This window comes from Aythya ferina (assembly GCF_964211825.1).
Source record: "Aythya ferina genome assembly, chromosome: Z".
NCBI classification, from domain to species: domain Eukaryota; kingdom Metazoa; phylum Chordata; class Aves; order Anseriformes; family Anatidae; genus Aythya; species Aythya ferina.
This window is the reverse complement of record NC_140299.1, coordinates 40,935,188-40,957,246: the sequence shown is the minus strand read 5'-3', so window position 1 is coordinate 40,957,246 and position 22,059 is coordinate 40,935,188. Positions and strand designations below refer to the sequence as shown.

At 37.5% G+C, this 22,059-nt stretch overlaps 1 protein-coding gene across 5 annotated transcripts in view; it reads right to left on the bottom strand.

Moving 5' to 3' along the window:
- VPS13A (vacuolar protein sorting 13 homolog A) overlaps window positions 1-22,059 on the bottom strand; it is a 118,786-nt gene that overhangs the window by 81,843 nt on the left and 14,884 nt on the right. For all 5 annotated transcript variants that reach the window (XM_084504876.1, XM_084504875.1, XM_084504877.1 and 2 more), the window contains exons 11-23: window positions 21,903-22,030; window positions 21,579-21,685; window positions 20,738-20,909; window positions 20,303-20,365; window positions 16,826-16,961; window positions 16,021-16,115; window positions 15,082-15,224; window positions 13,302-13,503; window positions 10,587-10,701; window positions 7,381-7,517; window positions 5,637-5,769; window positions 4,693-4,810; window positions 395-530 (exon numbers count right to left, since the gene is read on the bottom strand). In XM_084504876.1, coding sequence (XP_084361002.1) covers window positions 395-530; window positions 4,693-4,810; window positions 5,637-5,769; window positions 7,381-7,517; window positions 10,587-10,701; window positions 13,302-13,503; window positions 15,082-15,224; window positions 16,021-16,115; window positions 16,826-16,961; window positions 20,303-20,365; window positions 20,738-20,909; window positions 21,579-21,685; window positions 21,903-22,030 — 1,685 coding nt within the window. The remainder of the gene's footprint in view (window positions 1-394; window positions 531-4,692; window positions 4,811-5,636; window positions 5,770-7,380; window positions 7,518-10,586; window positions 10,702-13,301; window positions 13,504-15,081; window positions 15,225-16,020; window positions 16,116-16,825; window positions 16,962-20,302; window positions 20,366-20,737; window positions 20,910-21,578; window positions 21,686-21,902; window positions 22,031-22,059) is intronic.

The following is a 22,059-nucleotide window of genomic DNA, read 5'->3' as shown; positions in this document are numbered from 1 at the left end:
ATTTTGTCTTTGACATGGAGATTTTGCTTGTGTTACAGTGAAAAGACTGCTTTAAAAACATATATATAAAACATGGCCAGATTGTACAGATTAGAGCGATGTTAAAAATAAGCAATTAGGAGTTCACTTTCTAATTTTCTTAAAAACAGGTGATTATCAGAAGTTAAAACATACTTTTCAGGAATACTAACAAGAAAGTACCAATCCTTTAAGAAAGCATAAAACATTGACACGCAAAATTTCTATAGCTTTACAGAATTAGCTACAAGTTTTGAGAGGTTCTAAGTAAATGCTTGTTCTCCACTTTCCTCTGCTCATTTAATAACTGCAGTGTTAACAGCAAGGAATTTATTTTTGTGATTAGTATTGATGAAATAATTTTTAAAAACCTTACCTCAGTTACTTTTGGAGGAGAAGTGGTAGAAGCACTTTCTGGCTTAGGAATGCTATCAATTAGCTCCAAGATACTTTTCAGCTTTTGGTCTGATATTTGGACCGAAAGTAAAGGCAGCTGTCCATACAGTTTGAACCTGTTACATAAATAGTCGATGTTATCTTATAACTATTTCATTCAGACATCACATTCGTTTTCTTCTGAAAAATACACTACTTTTCCTGGTCAGAAGGAAGGTCATCTAACCATTATATTTAATACAGACACATAACTTCTGTTGCATACAGAGGAGATCATTAACTAACAAATATCTAGATATTAATTTATATTTCCATATGGTACAATGTCTTCCGAATGAAGGTTGCAAATAACTCCTGATTTGCTTACATAAAGTATATTATCCTTACAATCAGAAACTGTTCATATTTTTCATTTAATTACTTGCGGTAAATCACACAGCTAAGCCCTCACACAGTATTTTACAAAAAAAAAAAAAAAAAAAAAAAAAAAAAAAAAACTTTTTGCATAAGAATGTTTGCAACCTAAAATTTCAAGCAAAGTACACAAATAACTTTCTTAAAGTTATGTATATTTAACCTGGCTCTAATATTAGTTTACATAGCAAACATGGAAATAAATGTCATAGATGTAAAAGACAGGGGAATAAAATAACCCTTTAAAAAAGTCATCAATAAAATGTATTTTAACCCTGTTTGAACAGACTTTTGCCAATATGAAGTAGAACTGAATATAGTCACTGACTTTTTAAAGACATAAAATGTATCCCAGTTCCTCAGAGAAATGAGCAGCATAATAAACTGTCTCCAAGCACAAAAAACTGCCTCCAAGAACATTATGATGTATTTATTCCAACAGCTAGTTAGAACATATAAAGAATTCTTCCAACAGTGGGCAGCAGCAGATGCTTAACACAGAAAATCTAAGAAACAGGACCTGCTGTTTCCTCTCAGCTTTGTTGTGCTTAACTCTAGGCCCAGGGAGGGCAGGGTAGGGGGTTGTGGGACAGGGAGGGGTAGAAGAAGGGAAACAACCAGACAAACACGTAGCTGTACAATAAAGATGGATTTCTTTTTTTTTTTTTTCCCCATAGATTTATAGAGAGAGAGAGAAAGTGAGAGAGAGAAAGTCTTCACTCTCATCTTTACTAGCTTTAAGCAAGACTACAGCAACTAGGATATAGATTTCGTACTGTAATCAACTGCACCTATCCTTTACTCTATGCCCTATACTCTATAGGGTACCTATATATATATATAGGAGTATACCCTATACTCCTATACTCTATTGCACTTCTCTTTGTGTTGCATGCCATGAGAAGCAGTAATATTATACAGCAATAGGTGCTTTCTTTAGGGACAGACACTCCTTAACCCAGGTTATACTAGCATAACCCAATTACAAACCTACGTTAAAACAACAGTGTGTTACATGACCGTAGAAATGAAATCTCACTTTCTCTCCCTGGGCTTCCTGACATATAACTCTCAGGAATCTGTCTTTTTAGTTCTCTTATCTAACCTCTTCCACCAAATAGAAAAGGTAAGGAAGAAAAGAGTATGATGTTTTACCATGTCAGACATCGAAATTCCGAAGCTAGCTTCCCAGCTTTCCGGAAGGTGGCACCATTGTACCACAAAATCAATGCTGTGTATTCACAACACACAGCACCAGTGGTATGCATTATTTTACTTCTGAGTAAACAAATCCTAGATTCATAGCACAGAATACAATCATTTAGGTTGTAAAAGCCCTCTACGATCATATAGCCCAACCTTTAACCCAGCACTGCCATTAAACCATATCACTAAGCTCTACAACTAGACATATATTCTGTGATTCTGTGTTTTGAAGACCCCCAGGGATAGTGACTCGACTACTTCCCTGGGCAGCCTGTTCCAATACTTCACAACCCCTACAGTCAAATTTTTTTTCCTAAAATCCAACCATGGTGCAACTTAAGGCCAGTTCCACTCTTGTCTTACCACTCGGCGCTTGGGAGAATAGACCAATCCCCACCTCGCTATAGCCTCCTTTAAGGTAACTGTAGAGCACGGTAAGGTCTCACAAAGCCTTTTTTCTAGGCTGAACAACCCCAACTCCCTCAGCTGCTCCTCCTAAGACTTCTTTCTTGACCCCTCACCAGCTTTGTTGCCCTTCTTTGGGCACACTCCAGCACCTCAATGTCCTTCTTGTAGCAAGGGGCCCTAAATCAAACACAGTATTTGAGGTGCAGACTCACCAGAGCCAAGTACAGAGTGACAATCGCTTCCCTGGTCCTGCTGGCCACAGTATTTCTTATACAAGCCAGGATGTTGTTGGCCTTCTTGTCCTCCTCCTGAGAACACTGCTGGCTCATGTTCAGCTGGCTGTTGACCAATAACCCCAGGTCCCTTTCCACCAGGCAGCTTTCCAGCCACTCTTCCCCCAGCCTGCAGGGTTGCATGGGGTTGTTGTGCCTCAAGTGCAGAAGCCAGCACTCAGCCTTACTGAAGCCTATCCAGATCCCTCTGCAGAACCATCCTACCCTTGAGCAGATCAACACTTGTGCCCAACTTAGTGTTGTTCGCAAACTTACTGAGGGTGCACTTAATCCCCTCATCCAGATCACTGATAAAGATAATGAAGAGAACTGGCCCTAGTAATGAACCCTGAGGGACTCCACTAGTGAGCAGACCAGACTGCAGCTGGATTTAACTCCACTCACCATGATTCTTTGGGTCCAGACACCCAGCCAGCTTTTAACCCAATGAAGTGTACACCCATCCAAGCCACGAGCAGCCAGTTTCTCCATGAGAATGCTGTGGGAAACCGTGTCAAAAGCCTTACTGAAGTCTAAGTAGACCACATCCACAGCTGTTCCCTCATCCACTGAGCACATCACTTTATCGTAGAAGGAGATCAGATTTGTCAAGCAGGATCTGCCTTTCATAAACCCAGGCTGACTGGGCCTGATCACCTGGTTGCCCTGTAGATGCAGCATGATGGCACTCAAGATGATCTGCTCCATGATCTTCCCTGGCAGCAAGGTTAGACTAACAGGCCTGGAGTTTCCCAGACGCTCCTTCCAGACCTTCTTGCAGATGGGCATCATGTTTGCTAGCTGACAGTTGACTGGGACTTCCCCTGATAGCCAGGACTGCTCATAAATGATGAAAAGTGTCTTAGTGAGCACTTTTGACAACTCTCTCAGTACCTTTGGGTGTATCCCATCCACCCCCAAAGACCTGCATATGTTTAAGTAGTTCAGCAGGTGGCTAACCATTTCCTCACCAGTTATGAGGGCTTCACTCTGCTCCCCATCCATATCTACCAGCTCAGACAACAGGTTACCTGGAGAACAACTGGTCTTCATGATCTTCACATTCTTTGCAATCCTTTCATTTCATAAATTGTCCCCTGATTGTGCTAAACATTTTTCTGCCAGGGCCTATGCCAATCTTTATGCCTGTAAGTGCATCGCTAAAATCTGAATTTCTAATAGTTTTAAGAATGAAGTGTAAGCTAGTTTGTTGTATCATGATTGTCCTAAAAACTGTATTAGGTTGTAATGCATTAATGGTACTTCAAAAACAATGGAATTTTTAGCAAGTAGTGTCCTTGTCAGACATTAGTGAGGATGCTTTTTCCAAAATATGTGTAGAATTATCTCTGCTTTGTTGCCCTTCTTTGGGCACACTCCAGCACCTCAATGTCCTTCTTGTAGCAAGAGGCCCTAAATCAAACACAGTATTTGAGGTGCAGACTCACCAGAGCCAAGTACATCTCTGCCCTTTTGTCTCAGTGGTCTTGGACATCAGATTTGCTTCAACAGTAGTAACATGAAAATGCCTTCTGAGTACAACTTCCATAAGCAATAATTCTTCTGCTAAATAAACCTAAGTGTACACTCTACACATTAAGAGCACTTTACTTGACAAGGCTGGTTAGATAAACAACACAGACAAACAACCTAAACAAAAGTAAGGGAGTAAGACAGCAAATCGCTTTTCAAAATATTTTGTGATATTTATAAGAGAGGCATTGTAAGTTAACATTTTCTGTCCCTCCGTATTTTCAATGAGGACTAAAATGTGTATCGGAAAGACCTAATCTGGACTATGATTAGTATATTTAACAAAATATTTAGGACCAAATGTGAGTCTTAGAAGCGAGATACATGTGGCTGATGTAAAATAGCATAAGAATTATAAATAGATACTTGATTATCTTCTCTTCTCTCCCTTAAAAAAAAACAAACATAATTTACTGTAAAATTCAAAAACGGAAACTAGACTTACTTGGGCATTCTTGCATCTGTGACAACCATAGCTCTGCTAAATTCAACTTTCACATCCAAAGGCTGCAAGATATGTTGAGATGAGTATTTCAGCTCACGAGCCTCTTGCCAGTTTTCACCTAGAGGAGCAAAAAAATCCCTAAGCTTTGAAACTGAATGATACTTCTTTTCATTACACATACTACGGAATTAAGGCACCTGATATTACTTAATATACATTTTTTTAAAATTCAGGTGACAGAGCCTCTTTAATAGCTCTTCAATACATACATATTGTACAGGATTAGGACTTCAGACATACTGCAGTACTTAATACTGTTCACTGTTTCACTGTTCACATCTAAACATCTACCCAAACAATGATGCAGATTTCAAAGACCTAATTCTTAACATGCATTGTACTAGTTCAGGCTTTGGATTCTCCTCCAGAACCGTAAGAATTAGATGTCCTAGACTTCTTTGATTCTGACTTTTTCTGTATTGTTAGTTCACAAACTACTACTAGAAGTTTCCCTCAATAAGGGATTCTGATCCTTTCTTTACCTTCACAAAATAATCATACCTAAAACTACTCATGGATTCTGCTTTTCATTTGGAGGGAAGTCAGAAAAAGGAACCGAATGAAAATACATCATAAATTAATTACACTGTTGGAATAAGAGCAAAAGTACATATTTATTATGCTCTAAATCAAATGAGACATTTTGGAGTCTTCACAAATAGGGATTTTGGTTCATTTGTTTAGCAAAATGTAAGGTTGGAGTCTAAGACCTAAATGTATGTTTTGGAAGTTCTTAATATGTTCACATGATGGAGTTTGAAATCTGAGTTTAGAGAAACATGTCCCAAAGATTCTCCACCGTTTCAGTTAAAAATATGAAGGTACATCAACTACTGAAATATTTTTAATCTGTTAAAGACAGATTTACTTTTATGACTACTCACCATGTTTGCTGTAGAGTAACTGTATACTGCTGAGCTGGATATCAAAACTATCATAAGCTCTTGACATTATATCTTCAATAGTGCTTTGTCCTACTTTAAGTTCCGATAAATCAGAACGACTTTTGCTTTTCATCTTAAAACACAGTCACAAAAAAGCAGTAATTAATTTCAAAATAGTCAAAGTAGTAATTCTACGAATACTTGATCCTGCTACGACAAAAGATTAAATTTAAATCTTCATTATAATGGCACAGTCTTAGAAACATCACAGCAAAGGAGATATCTAATACAAGCAGCTATATCAGAACAAAAAATGGGAAGTACTAAACATCATTTCTTCAAGGAAAGAAAGAAATTGACATTATCAAGTTTCATACATTTCGTACAGAAGGAATTTATTTTAATTTCCTTTAATAAGTGACTCATAATCTGGAGTATGAAGTCTCAAACTCTTTATTATCAGTAACATCATACTGTTCACTTTTCTATATATAAAAATACAGCATTAATCACCACAGTACCACAATCTATTTTAAAATGTAGCTATTTATTAAATTTAGGTGTGGCATTACCCTGCAACTTATTAGACAAACTCTGAGTAAAACAGAAAAGGTGCTTCGGACCATTCATTATAAATGTTCAGTGTCTTAGCTTTAATATCAGTCACATCTTTGATTCAGCTTTGGGTTGCCCATACTTCTTTGGTATCTTACATCTGTATGTGCCCTCCAATGAAATGTGTCTGTCATCATCCTTAAAATGTCTAACAATTTTTGCACTTACATTCATTTTTGTCAGAGCCAGACAGCAGTCAGTGTAAGGTTAGCAACAATGAAAACAGTTTCAATATTGGTTTTTAAGACACTTCTCTTTTGAGTGCTACTGCATTATGACTACTTTCACATTAAAAATAATTAAGAGATTGAACATTCAGAATTATCAAATTAACATTGCCTGGGCAGCCTTAATTAAGTCTAGGTACATATATGCACTGAGATATGATGTTATGTACTACAACGCCGCACGGGACTTGACTTCATACAGTGCGTAACTGAGGGAAGGAGACTATTAGTTTTGCATTAAACAAATTCAGTGAATATTCTACATCTTTCTTAAGCATATAGTACTCAAAGTGAATACAGGATTACTCATCATATCCTGACAGGCATCCGATTAACTTTCTCTTTTGGTGTTGCCTGCTTACTTCATCTTACATTCTAATTCCTTTCAAAAGGCAGGAAACCAACCTCAGAGTCATGTTCCCTACACAAATTATTCAGCCTTTTTTTTTTTTTTTAATTTATAATCTAAGATTTAAAAAAAAAAAAAAAAGAAAAGATAGACTTTTTCTACATAACAGTTTGAAAGCATCACCAGTGGTTTAATTCGGGAGAAGAGTATTCTGACAGAGTCACAGAATGACTCTGAAGGTTGGGAGCCTGACTCCTGAAGGCCATCTGGTCCAGCCCTTGGGCTCAAGTAGGGCCACCTAAGGCAGGTGGCTCAGCAATTTTCTAGCAACAATTTTGGATCGAAAGATTCTATTCAGAAAACTTCAATATTTTTTGTCTTGCATGGAAAGCAGTTTAAAATCAATACCTTAGATATAGAATACCTATTCCTGAAACAGGAATATTTATACAAAAATTTATTTAACCAGTACAATACATACAAATTCAATAAAGTGCAAGACACATAAAAGCCAAACCTTTTTGCTAAGTTACTTCATCAGGTAAATACATACCTTAAGACTACCAAGATCCAAAAGGAGCAGATTTGATGTACTGTCATAGAATCCCTTTTGTGGAACAATTATGTATGAAGCCATGAGGTTAATTTTGAGGTCAAGAACTTTCTGAGTTTCGATAACATACAACAAACCTGAAAAAGAGGTTAGTAAATATAAATAAATTATATTTATTAATTAATATTAAATAAATTAATTAATCCACACAAAAAACATGGAATTAAAAGAAGCTATAAGAGAAATTCTGCCTAACTAATGGAGCTGTGAATACGAGTTCTTTTTCAGCAAGACCCATAGCATCTGGAGTTGAAACTATTGAACATGAAGAACAGATCCACACTTCTGTAAGCAGAGAGTACATACCTATCTGTATTCTCTGCACAGTTACTCATCCCCTTCAACAAAACTCTTTCTGCATGAATAGTTTTCAAGCATGAAAGTTTTCTGCAAGAAGGAAGTTACTCCTTCATCTCCCATACTGCCACTGCCATCTAATTATCATGTTTAATTATAGGTACAGATGCTCTCTAAATTTCTTCTGAGCCAAAAATTACAGGATATCTTTAAAAGACAAAACCAAAACACAAAAAAGACAAACACCAAACACAGGACATGGCGACGGCAAACAATGCTAATGCAGAAGTAGAAACAGTAATACAACATACACACATGCAGTTCTAAAAAAAACTTCATACTGAGCAGAGGTGAAGTAACCGGAAAGTGTAATGCAACTTGACAATTGCAGAGATAACCCATTGTGCTCTGTAGATTCAGAAATTAACTTGCTCCAGCAGGTCTTACAGGAAGTGTCCAACTGTGGTTGTCAAACTGCCTGTATTTTCACTGCTAAGACACTGACGTTTACACTGATTTTGCTGACTATCATCTCTATCCTGATGATCAGCAAGTGCAAGTCTTGCAAAAAAATCTGTTCAAAAATTATTAAACTGGTTGGGCACTTCAGATTGTCAAAACATTTGAGATCAAATTCTCTCTTTTTTTTCCCCCCTCATCTGAAGAGGAATGAGTAGTCTTGCTTCATGCTAGCACTGAAAACTGCCTTATGATGCAGCCACAACCCACTAAATAGTTATCAGACGCAACAAGTTAATCACAGAACTAGATGTAACATGTGATCAAGATGACATTGCACTGCAGAACACCCACATCGGTAAGGAGCAGAAATAAAGTAGAAACAGGTTAGATTTCAAAACATAAGTGATTATACAAAACACATGGGAAACTTTGTTGCTCAACTCAGATATTAAGGAAGAAAGAAGTTAAAACTATTCCAACGTTATCAATGGTTGTCATGCCATAGGACAAGTAGTCTAGTCAATGAAGAATTGGATGACATAGTACAGAATTTCCAAGGTAAAGTAACTTAAACCAATAAAAAGTTGTTTGTTTTTTTTTCAGTTTTCAACACCTAACCATACTTGAGTGACTTTGATGGCTCCAGAAAAGCCTTTATTTCATTTGAAAAAATAACTCAATTAAGTGAGTCCATAAACTGCACTATGGGAAACCAGACTTCTATAATGTCTTTCAGTGGTACTGAAACTTATTACTATTTTGGGGTAGAGAGTTCCTTCAGCTCTCTAGTTCACAGGTCCCCAGTATTTTCCAGCTATCTTTTACTGCTTGAAAGACATGTGTAAAATATTCTTTATTGAGAAGGACAGCAAGTCTGAACATATCAATGATACGATTTTTTTTTTTTTTTTTTTTTAATTCTACCTCTGATCTGCAGAATACTGTGCTGCAAGGGACTATGCTAATCTGTCTTCTTTCCCTGAATCTCAGCCTAGATTTTACAAGCAACACACCACTTATTTTTAGAAATTTCAGTTGGGTTTTTCATTCATGAAAGAAACAAGCTTTTGGATTACTACTGGCAACTCAATGATCTTGAGGAAATAAGAGTTACTGGTAGGGATATACCTCTGAAGTTATGCTATATCAGTTATAACTGAAGCACAGCAGCATTTCTTATTTCCACAAATAAATGAATCATGCTCAGAATCAGTGTTCACTTATAATTAGTAGAGAGCCAAGCATATTGCAATCAAGCAATATATATTTATTTATTTTTCTAAATAATCTCAGGAGTGACCTGGGATATCAATATATTCAATACTGCTGGAGAAGTTTCTGACAAGAAAGATGAGCAAGATGATCCATGTAACCATATACTTGTTATTTTGACTTCAGTCCTTAATTAAACAGTATAAAGGCTTGCACACAGTTCATCCAAAGAACTAAGTAGTAGAAATATAATTGATGCCCAATTTCATTCCTGATACTAGATCGATAAAAGAAATACACCATATTTGAGTTTCCTATCATTTCTTGAACTTATTATCATGGAATGTTCATAGGTTAATTTAAATATTAACATTTTACAGATTTAAATGAGGTGAAACTCACTGATTTTTTTTTCGTTTAGAAAGAAATTATACATGAAAACTCCCCTTCGCATTCCACGCTCTCCCAAAGACAGGACACTGAGCTGGACACACCTCTGACCTAGAGTGCCTCAGACACCCTTACTCATACAAGGTAATTCCACTCATCTCAGTATTTGCCTCAAAAGGTATTTACCATTTTCATCTGTATGCTGAAATACAAGACCTCCAGAGATAAAAAATCAAGATTTTTTAAGATAATTTAAGATTAAGAAATTAAAATGAGGGGAATGGCTTCAATGCTGAGTAACTGAAAGACAGATATAGTTTATATGGCTTCAGTCAGTCAAGATCAGAAACAACATTCACCAATAAATTAAGAATGTGTGCTGAAAAGTAACAACTCTGAAAAGGATTTAAGAGTTTTATGAGACAAACAGTATCTCAGTATCATCAAGAATAAGACACAATTTGGGTTATTTAGATACTCAAATGAACAAAAACAGAAAAGCTGGAATTAGCAAACTTTTACCTCTGTATGGAATCCAACTGTATAAATATTGAAACGCTACCAAAGGGCATGGAGAATATTTACAAAGGAATTTGAAAAGATACAGACACAGACAGAATTGTCCATTTCCTAGAACAAATGCTTTGTAACAAGATCAAAGAATTCAGCTGACTTGTTTTATTAGAAACCTATGACTTGGGTCAATGCATCCCCATTTAGAAAGATATTAAATATTCTCATACTTGTGGAATCTAAAATTTGTCAGAAGAGCATGCAGCACTTGCCTGTTGATGTTTTCTCACGAAACTCTTCAAGCTTCATCAAAGTTGCAGACGTCAATTGCTCTAAATGTACATTTTTTGGAGGCCTGAAGAAATCTACTAAGCTATTTATTGTTCTCTGTTAAAATAAAGCAACAATTAAACATGGCAAATTTAATAGAATCATAGATCAGTTTGGGTTGGAAGGGACCTTACAGATCATTGAATTCTAACTCCCCTGCCATGGGCAGTGACAACTCCCAGTAGATGAGGTTGCTCGAAGTCTCATCCAATCTGGCCTTGAACACTTCCAGAGATGGGAATCCACAGCTTCTCTGGGAAACCAGGTCCAGTGCCTCACCACCCTCAGAGTACAGCATTTCTTCCTTATATCTAATCTAAATCTCTCCTCTTTTAGATTAAAGAGATTCACTCTTGTCTGATCACTACACTCCCTGACAAAAGAGTCCCTCCACAGCTTTCCTGTAGGTCCCCTTTAGGCATTGGAAGGATGCTATAAGGTCTACATGGAGCCTTCTCTTCTCCAGGCTGAACAACCCCAACTCCTTCAGGCTGTCTTCATAGAAGTGCTCCAACTCCTTGACCATCTCTGTGGCCCTCATCTGGACTTGTTCTAATATGTCCATGTCCTTCTTGTGCTGGGGGCCCCAGAACCGAACACAGTACTCCAGGTAGGGTCTCACAAGAGCAGAGTAGAAAGGGAGAATCACCACCCTCGCCCTGCTGGCCCTGCTTCCACTGAAGCAGCCCAGGATACAGCTTGCTTTCTGGGCTGCAAGCACTCATTGCTGGCTCATGTTCAGCTTCTCAGCAACCAATAGTGCCAGATCCTTCTCAGGGCTGCTCTCAATTCATACTCTGCCCAGCCTGTATCTGTGCTTCGGATTGCCTGAACTAGATGCAGACCCCCACACACTTGCCCTTGTTGAACCTTAAGAGGTTTACACAGGCCCATCTCTCCAGCCTGTACAGGTCCCTCTGGATGCAGTCCCATCCCTCCAACATGTCAACCACACCACACAGCTTGATGTCATTGACAAACTTGCTGAGGGTGCACTCAATCCCACTGTCACTGACGAAGATGCTAAACAGTGCTGGTCCCAGTACTCATCCCTGAGGAACATCACTTGTTACTGATCTCCACTTGGACATTGAGCTGTTGACCACAACTCTTTGAGTGTGACCATCCAGCCAATTCCTTACCCACCAAGTGGTCCATCCATGACATTCATGAGTCTCCAATTTAGACAAAAGGATGTCATTCCTTTTATGAATGATATACCTAATAGAAGCTTTTCTTGTTGCCTTTGACGTTCCTGGCCAAATTTAATTGCAACAGGGCTTTGGCTTTCCTAACTTGATTCCTGCTGCTCATACATTTTCTCTGTATTCCCATCAGGCTTCTTGCCCTTCCTTCCACTCTCTGCAGGCCTCCTTCTTCTGTTTGAGTTTGTCCAGGAGCTCCTTGTACACTCATGCAGGTCTCCTGGCGTTTCTGCCCAACTTCCTCTTTGTTGGGAAGCATCGCTCCTGAGTTTGGAGGAGCTGATCCTTGAATATTAGCCAGATTTCTTGGGCCCCTCTTCGCTCCAGGGCTTTGGCCCATGGCACTCTTCTACCACACAGATCCCTCAAGAGGCCAACGTCTGCTCTCCAGAAGTCGAGGTCAGCAAGATTGCTGTGTCCCCTCCTCGCTGCCCTCTGAATGCAAATCTGCACCATTTCATGGTCACTGCAGCCAAGGCTGCCCTTCAGCTTCTCATTCCCCACCACACCCTCCTTGTCAGCAAGAATGAGGTCTGGCATAGCACCTCTCCTTGTGGGCTCCTCTATCACTTGCAGAAGGAAGTTGTCATCAGTGCATTCCAGGGCCCTCCTGGCCTGCCTGTGCCCTGCTGTGCTGTCCCTCCAACAGCTATCAGGGTGCCTGAAGTCCCCTCTGAGGACCAAGGCTTGCAAACGTGAGGCTGCTGCTGTCTGTCTACAGAGGGCCTCGTCTGCTTGGTCTTCCTGATCAGGTGGCCTGTAGCACGCTCCCCTCGTTCTAAGGTCCCCTGTCCCTGCCCTCCCTGGAATCCTGACCCACAAGCTCTCTCTCAGCTCCTCACCCATCCCCAGGCAGAGCTCCATGCACCCCAGCTGCTCACTGACACGCGGGGTGATGCCCCCCTCCTTGCTTCCCTCGCCTGGCCTCCCTAAACAGCCTGCATCCTTCCAACACTCCAGTCGTGGGAGCCATCTGTCCCACCACGTCTCTGTAATGCCAATGAGAACAAAGCCCTGCAGCCATGCGTACATCTCTAATTCCTCTTCTTTATTCCCCGTGCTACTTGTGTCAGCATAGAGACATTTAAGTTGGGCCCCTGATGAAGCTGACTCACTGGCTGCACTGGCTGGAATTCCCTTGTGCTGCCCTTCAGGTGCTCTCCTGCTGACCCATGGCCCTTCCCCAGGCTCTGGGCATCTATCCCTGGCACTCGCGTCAAACTGGGAGGAGTGGGATGGACTGAGGTTCTCCTCCCCTGCCAACTCTAGTTTAAAGCCCTCTTCACCAGCTTGGCAAGCCCATGACTGAAGATGTTCTTCCCCTTCTGACAGGTGGACCCCATCAGCCCCCAGTTGACCAGGTTTGTCAGAGCAAGTCCCATTGTCCAAGTAGCTATTTTACTATTATGTAAACTTTTTCAAGATACGTAGTTCATTCAAATATTTACTTACTGCATCATATATTATTTCTAGTGGCTGTGATTCAATTCTAAGCCTCTGATCTGCCTTCTCATCCAAAGGATTAGTCTCAAACGCTATGCTTAAGAGTGAGGTACTATTGTCCGAATAGACTGTTCGAGAAGATAGCAGACAGGGTGTACAGTTTTCTCGGGATGTGCCCATAACTTCAAGTGAGGTTACTTTTGTTTCAAATCTGGAGAAAAAAAAGAAAGAAGATGAGTGGCATGTTCAGATGTAATACCCATATGTGCAATTAGATTATAAGAGTATCAAAGTATAAGGAGCTAAAAGAAAACCAACACACCCGCACGTCACCTCTAAACATCCTCAAATATAAATAGCTTAGTCTAAGGATATCTGGGTATCAGTGTGTTACCTGTTCTTCATTTCATTATCTTTTGTGTCTATTAACCACACTTCAGTAAATAAGAAAGGGAATCCAAATTATTCACCTCACATTTTTCATGAGAAGATGTGTCAGGGTAGGGAAGAAAGATGCAAATGGAAGTTCTGTAGAATGAGTTCAAAAATTAAATGGCAGTGTTTATACTGGGGAACACTGACCCAGCAAAGAGGAGTGGGTTCCAGTGCAGAGAATAAAAGACTATCCACAACAGGTGTCCAAGATTAACAGCCTCATTACTGCTGGATAATCTGGAGTATTCTTTTTAGGTTTGGGATTTATTTTTCCTATCACCCAGACTACCTCTTTAACAGTTCTCAGTTGAAGATCTTAATGTCTCAACACTCAAAAATGTTTCCCTGTACAACTGTAATATTTTCGCCCTTTTTTTCAAGATGACAATCTCTTGAATCTTTTCAAGATTCAGTCTCTTGAGCATGGCCATTTAGATGCTCAAGAGACTGAACAGAAATGATGCAATAATGCAAACCAAAAAAAAAAAATTAACACTATGCAAAATCAATAGTATCTTAGTATAACCTAATACACTCCAAAGCAAAGAGGACAAAGCTTAAAACATGAAGTCTATCCTTCCCCAGAATTTAAGCCATATTTGCAATGTAAATCAAATATTTCACATATCACTGCTTTTTGTCCTCTACTGTGAGAGCATGAAAACAAGTCAAAATCATCAGTTACAGTTTTCTTCTGCAAATCTAGAAATTGAACTAAAAATGAAAGAGCTTTTTAGCCACATTAGAATAGAATAGTTAGCTGGAAGGGACCGTCTGCCAGCCAGATGTAGCTCCATTCACTACAACCATCTACCATAAAGCCAGTTCATCACGTAGAGTAGCATGAACCCATTCATCTCACAGTTGGATTGTTTGTCCAGAATGTTGTGAGGGACAGTATCAAAGGCCTTACGGAAATCCAGAAAGACTACACCCTTCATCCACCAAGCATGTAACCTTATCATAGCAGGAGATCAAATTACTAAGGCAGTATGCCTTCACACAAGCAGTTATGAGATAACTTTGGTCAGATTAAGTTTCAAAAGGAGTAACAGATATTTTTCAAGGTAAAAAAAAAATAAATTAGTAATGGTGACTGCTTGTGTATAACAATTATAAACTGGTTAAACAGAAGTTGTGTATTGGCACAAAAAAATCTGAAGATAGAGAATTTAATTCTGGAAACAATATCCATTCACTTTGTCCACTGGTTGCATGAAGATTCAACTCCCTAACTACACGACCAATCAAAGTGAAAAACAGTAGTTAAACATCATTACAGAGTCTTCTAATGTCTGCTAGCCATCAACAACATTGCACAAGAAGCAAAAACAGTTTGACAGAGAAAGCTCACCTTATTGCTTGTGCACCTGGCCGTTGTGTGAATACTGTACTCAAGCCATCTAACGTAAATTTTACCAGCTCAGGGGTTCGCTTGTTTTCTCTTATTGATATAGACATGCTTAATAGATTCAAAGACAACTTCATGGCTTCATACTAGATAAACAAGAAAAATGACAGTGAATTGCAAAATACATTTGAACAAAGCTTATGAAGTGGTGAAAATTTTTCTAGTACTACAAGTAGCTTTCACCCTAGATAGTACACAAGTAATTCCCAAATAGTTACTATGAAGAGGCAGGGTTAGAGTAAGGGTAGACTATGCTTGCAAACATATGTCTTTGATATAGAGGTCTCTGTATCACATTTTGAAAAAAAGGGTGTTTGACAGAGCTGAAAGGCAGTCTGTTGTACTGCGCATGGTATCTCACCTACAGATGACTTATCAGGCTATTTCTGAATGTTTCAAAGATGTTCTTTCTTCCTATTACAGTCCTTCAATCATCTCTTTTCCTTACCTAGTCAACTAGTCCAATCATCTCTTCCTTCATCTACTGACCCACACCACCTATTATCATTTATGTTTAAGAGTCCAGCAAAACAGTTAATGTACTTTCCTTAAGAGTTTCTGACTATTGTAAGAGGATATATGAAATGTTTCATACTTTAAACAACAATACACTACTTATATGATTTTATTCTAACTTAACTCAGCAAGATTTCATTCTAAGCTTTTCCAGAATATTTAAAGTAAGCTCTATAACCACTCTCATGAAACTACACCTAAGTATACTCCGTTCAAAGGCAGCTGGCAGTAACTTAAAAGTGTCACGACATTACTCAAATACAGAGACAGAGTTTCAAGTAATTTTAAAAGTGCTACCCTATCATGCTTAGATTTTGGCTTCTAGTATAAAAATAGTAGTTGTTTAACATTATATTTATATCTTACTGATTTTGGAAGCGTTGGATCCACAGCTGTTTCACTATATCCAATTGCTGCATAAAGTTTAGCTTTCTCTTCAAGTGTCATCAGCACTTCAAGACCTGTGACACACAATAGGTTAAACACAATCTAGGTATCTGAAAAACGCAAATATTGTTACATATTTTCAAGTATTTGGTAGCTAGCTCTGTAGATTATGGTGGATACTGCCAACAATACCCTGAATCAGTAAAAGTAAAAAAAAAAAAAAAAAAAAAAAAAGTGTTTAAGGCAAAGTCTTAAGTCTCCTAAATAGTGCTTTAAAACACAGTTACACATGCATTTTGAACTATTTAACTTCCTATCTTCCTAAAAACGCAGACACCTTTCTTGGCTTGACTTGTGTGTTCCAGAACATTTATTAGGTGCTCTGTACTTAAGTGAATCATACTCTAATACACTGCATGAAATAGCCAAATTAGAAAATAATGGAAATGAAATTGCCTACATTCCATTAACTGTTACTGTTTTTTAGCACTTTAACCCTTCCCTCCTTCCCCCCGTACTCTATGCAGACAATTGCTAAAACTGGGAAAGGAGAAAGCATGAATCAAAGACAGTTCAGAAACAGCTATGGAAGGAAGTACAAGGTATCACTGTAAAAAGTAACTAACAACTTCATCAACAACAACAAAAAAGGATAAGAGAAAATGCAAATGCCAAACAACTAGTAGCCCAAGTGTTAAAAAACCTCTGAAATTGTTTTTAAGGACCTATTATTCTAATAAGTAATTTTCAATAACAGAAAAAAAATAGCAATAAATGAACATACTTGAACCCTTTACTTCTTGTTTCTGTTCCTCCTTTTTTTCACCTGACCAGCCCCATATCCAACTAAACCAGCCACCAGAATTTTCATCATCTTGTTTTACTCCTGGTCTGTATATTTTTAATCCAGCTTTAGTTGCCTGAAATTATCAAACACATGCAAGTAATTTTCTTCACACTTCTGTCTTCTCACTTGGATAAAATCAATCACCTTTCTCAACAAAAAGAGTGAACAAAAGTTAATTTATTTTAAGACAATAAATGTTTCTTACACAGATTTTCTCTCTACCTCTCCCCCACACAAAAACAAACACAAAACCCAAAAACTCTCCAACTTTATATGGTTCTCTGCATTAAAACAATGCCCTTAACAAGAATAATTAAAAACACATGTGAGCTACTAAACAGTTAGCACAGGCCAAATTTTAAATGATCCCTATATTTTTCATTTCAGGGTGGATGTCCATAACAGCATCGAAAAACAAAAACAGAAAATTATTACTTCAGTAATAAAAAATTTACTCTGAAGAATACAAGAACACATTTCTGGGTCTGATACATATAACTACAACAGTACAAATGTCCTCCCATCTTGCCTGATGCCAGTGCTGACTTCAATACAGGGTCCTCAGAGAAAGTACCACCTACATCACAAATTGACCACAGGTTGGCATAAGGGATGGCAAATGCACATCAAGCAATCTAAGAGACAGATTAGCTTTCAAACCATAGCAGACCATACAATATAAGTATTTTTGTTATTAATATAATCACAAAAGACAAACTCTTACAGATAAGCCTTGACTTTAGAGGTGTTCTAGTGAACGTGGTACCTAAAGTCAGTGAAATAAGGATTCCTTCTCAGTGTTTAAAAAGATGTCTCTGACACATATGCCAACTATGGAAAACAGCTAGCAATAAACCAGCTTCCTTTTAGGGATTTGCTACTGAAGGGCACTTGAAGGCAGGCCTCACTAGAAAAACACAAAAGGTTCAGAACTGGTACTATTGCTTTACCTAAGACTAATGATGCAGAACATAAGCTAATGAACACAAAACCTCTAAAACTTTGCACAAAATCATCCGGCTTTCTTTTCAAAAAGGATACCCAGTTATCACGCAGTTGTCAGAGAAAAAATGACCCAAGGAAAGAATGGACAAAATGTTTAAAAAAAAAAATGCTGTTAAACCTCTAAAATTAGAGATTTCTAGGACACCAAGGAGTAGGTGGTCAAGGACAACTTCCATCAACTTGAAATAACACATAAAGGCATGTCTGAGGCTACACTTGGCACCAGAGCCCAAGGTAAGAAAGCATATAGAAGGAAGGGAGGAAAACTACAACAAAATTGTATAACAAGTATATAGAAAATAACTTTGCATGATGTGAAGTTCACCCTTTCTGAAGAAATCCTGTTGAGCTTTTCCCCTGCCTCATTTACAGCGGCCTTGAAATGAATATAAGCCCAGTCCATAGAAGTATTATTGGCAAGGTAAACTTTTCTGCTTCAAAGAAAGAGAGAACCAAGAGTAACATCATCTATTCTGATTTAAGTGAATCATCTATGAAGTTTTCTCCAGACCGAAAGCACAAGAATTTCTCATGCTCATACAGGGACTCAACCACAGAAACTGAGTTTTGATGCAGAGGGTGCTAGTGATGAAGGTTAAAATGTAGCAAGAATTTTCTGCTGCAAACTCTAGGCCACAAAGTTCCCAGAAGATCAGTTGGCACTGGCTTCACAGATGTGACCTCTGGGTAACTTGATCTCACAGTCTGGAGAAAATCAAACCCTTGAAATTCAACTCTAGGTGTGATTTAAAAAAAAAAAAAAAAAAAAAAAGCTGAAGAAACAATAGGGTCTTTCATCTGGTTCAACCCTCAATTATACGGTGTTTCTTTAAACTCCTAGTTGATTTAAAGCTAACAGTCAGGATCCCAAGCTACTAATAGGATTGCTTCTTACAATATCTTTTTGAGACCTTCTAGAGAGGTATCACCTGATACCAATAAGGCAGATGGCTTCTGACCCATCAATAGAGTTAGAACAGCTCAGTATCACCATAACCTGATATTCAATATCTGGAAATTATTTCAGAGAGTTAGCTAGCAGTTGGACTAGGTTGATCTTTGAAGGTCCTTTTCAGCTGAATTACCCTACCCTTCAAGGTGCTTCCCTAACACTATTCACATACAGAGCTTAAGGCCCAAAAAAATAAAACTCATTTGCTTGCAACCAACTTCCAAGCATGACAGAATCTTAAAACTCATGACTGGAATACAATCATCACCAGAATGCAGTTTGACATAACCTTTTGTAAGCAGCAAGGTCACATTGGAGAAAATGATAAAATTAGGTCATCAGGAAAAAAAAAACAGGGAAAAAGACTGGAAATTCTTGGAGACCTCCCTCACCTCACCGGAAGTAGGAGGGTAGAGATAACACCAAAAGAAACTACATAGTACAAGATAAAAACCAAGCCAAAATTAAATGAGAACTAATCCAAACCAACAAAAAAACACTCCTAATGAAAAGCACTCCAGTTCACCCAAGCAACTGAACAGGAAGAACATAAACGTGTCTTCCTGTTCTGAGGAAGGCTAAAAAGTGATTATACAAGCACCTACATCTGGATTTAGTTACAGACAACTAGAAGGAAAAATCACTTTTATAGATCTCTGATTAGAGTTTTTAGAAATACCGTATCTATCACTGTGCAACTGCATTCATATGTTAATTAATATACTCCACAAAACAACAATTTTAAGTGTCTTTTTAAGGCATTTTGATAATAAATGATTGCAATTCATGAAGTTTTACTATCAACACTTCATCTTAGATTCTAAATTTCATATTCTCCTAGGACAATGCTTAGACATTATGTTGAAAACTAAGGAGCATACATACTATCATAGGAAAAGCAATGCTAACAAATTAGGTGTAACTACTTCTACAACCACATCGTCTTGCTTTACCGTGATTATCTATTTAAATTTATTCTGTATTACCTGTATTTGGAATGACATCTGTAAATAGTAACAAAGTGTGAACATACTAGATAAATAGGTGTTCAGAACACTTTAACAGGGCATGAGGAAGGAGAGGAATAAACTTGTGAATTCTAGGCTATTTGGGAAAAAAACAGAAGCCTGAAAACTGTCAAGTTATGGAAATAATTGCTTCCAACTTGACTTACTCTATCATCCTTTGACTGCATTTTTGCAGTAGATCTTTCTTGCCAAAAAGGGGAAGAAATTCACCCCCAAATCCATTAGTCTAAATATGTAGTATATGAAGCTATTTAACTTTTGCGTAATTGTAGGCTGACACTAACTATGCATTATAATAACAAATATGAAACACAAGGAAAATTAGAAGACTGCATAATTGAAACATCAAAACTAAAACGCATTTGCTCAGAATGTCCGCAAGCTGATGCTGTGGATGTTCTTGGATTCACTTAAGTAATAAAATTTTACCTCAACTTCTGCTTGTTGCCTTGCTAGAGTGATGTTAAAAATATCCAAGGTCTTTTCAAATTCCTAGAAAAGAAGTGAAAAATTATTTTTTATGATTGCATTTGTTTAGAATTCATGGCTCACTGTCTTATAGGAAATAACAGTAATGACTCTTTCAACACAACCCAAGTAATATGCTCATGTTCAAAACTTTAAACAAATCTATAAAAGAAAAGCACATCCATGTATGTTTTTCTTCACCGTAATTATTAATTTTAAAAAATAACTAATGTTTACTAATATTGTTCACAGAGTATTGTTGAAGTTGCAAATCAAGCCACTGAAAATTTTTATTGTAAATTAGTACTAACTAATGAACGTGTAAACATTAATGTTTAAGAAAATACATTGATGAAAGATGAAAAACATTTAAGCCTTTAACATAAAATGGCTCACCTCCAAAAATTTTAAGATTTCTTCATTAGGCTTTTTTGATGTTATCTTCGTTTTATACATCTCCTTATAGTTCTTCACTTGTTTTCTGTGGTGCCGAATATGTTCCCATGACCACATTTGGAGTTTAGGTTGAACATTTACTTCAAGGATGCCATAAATAACATAATTCCACCTTAAAGCACAGTCAAATGAAGTACAGTTTACATTTCTGTTGGCATACTGAAAAGACACCTAGAGCTATGCAGACTCTCACTTAATATAACTTAAGTTGTGAAATAGTCAAATCCCTTGTTTAATACTACACTTGTGTTCAACAAAAGAACTTAAGAAATTTATTTTTTTTCCACCCAAAGTTGACAGGATGTGATTCCCGAAACTCTGTAAGTAATCTTGTAGAAAAAATGCCCAACAATACATATACATACATGCACGCACAAAATATCTAAACAATTTCATAAGACTACTTCTAAAAAGAAATGAAAACTCTCTGATCTGCATAGCCATAGTCTTGTAATAGTAATTATTGCACAATGACCTCTCCTTCATCAGAACAGAATTTGGATATTAAAATACTATTTGATTTAATTTTGTGGTAACAGTCTCTTAAGACAGTAGATACACAATTTCAAATATTGTTTCCTTATCTTTGGTTTGAGGACCTTAGCAGCAATGTCTTTTTGATTTGTTTTTTAAGTACTGCCAGCTTAAGAAAATTTTAAACAAAACAGGATTTATTTAAGGAGTTTAGAAGTCAATTCTTCTTGAAACTACAAAACGACCCTTGGATAGCTGTTTCAAATGAACAACTGACAAATTGTTTTCAAAGTTGGAGGATGCCTACCACATCTTGGCATTGTTGTGCAATGGAACATCAGGTCTGTATTTCCTATACGGCAGATTTCGAGTCATCATATCAACAGACTCAAGAAGCTCCATGACACTGAAATACTAAGAAAAAAAAATAATCAAACCTGAGTGTTATTGTTTTTCTGAGAACAATGTAAACCATTTCTTTCTTTACTTTAAAGACAAAGTAATTTACAAAGAAAATTAACGCTATGAGAATCAATTCTGTGCACTTATCATAACATTTCAGACTTTTTCCTATTATGTTTGCTAACAAGCCTCTTTACCACTACATGTAATTTCAAAAAATAATTTATACCTGTGGTTTATTGAATTCAACAGCTATGTCCTCTAACTTTACATTTAAATCCATTTTTGGAGATGAGAAATCAACATCAGATCGAGGATTCATAAGGAGTTTGGCTTTAGCTGAAATTGGACGAAATACTGAAAAACAGAAGTTGATTTTAAAAAAA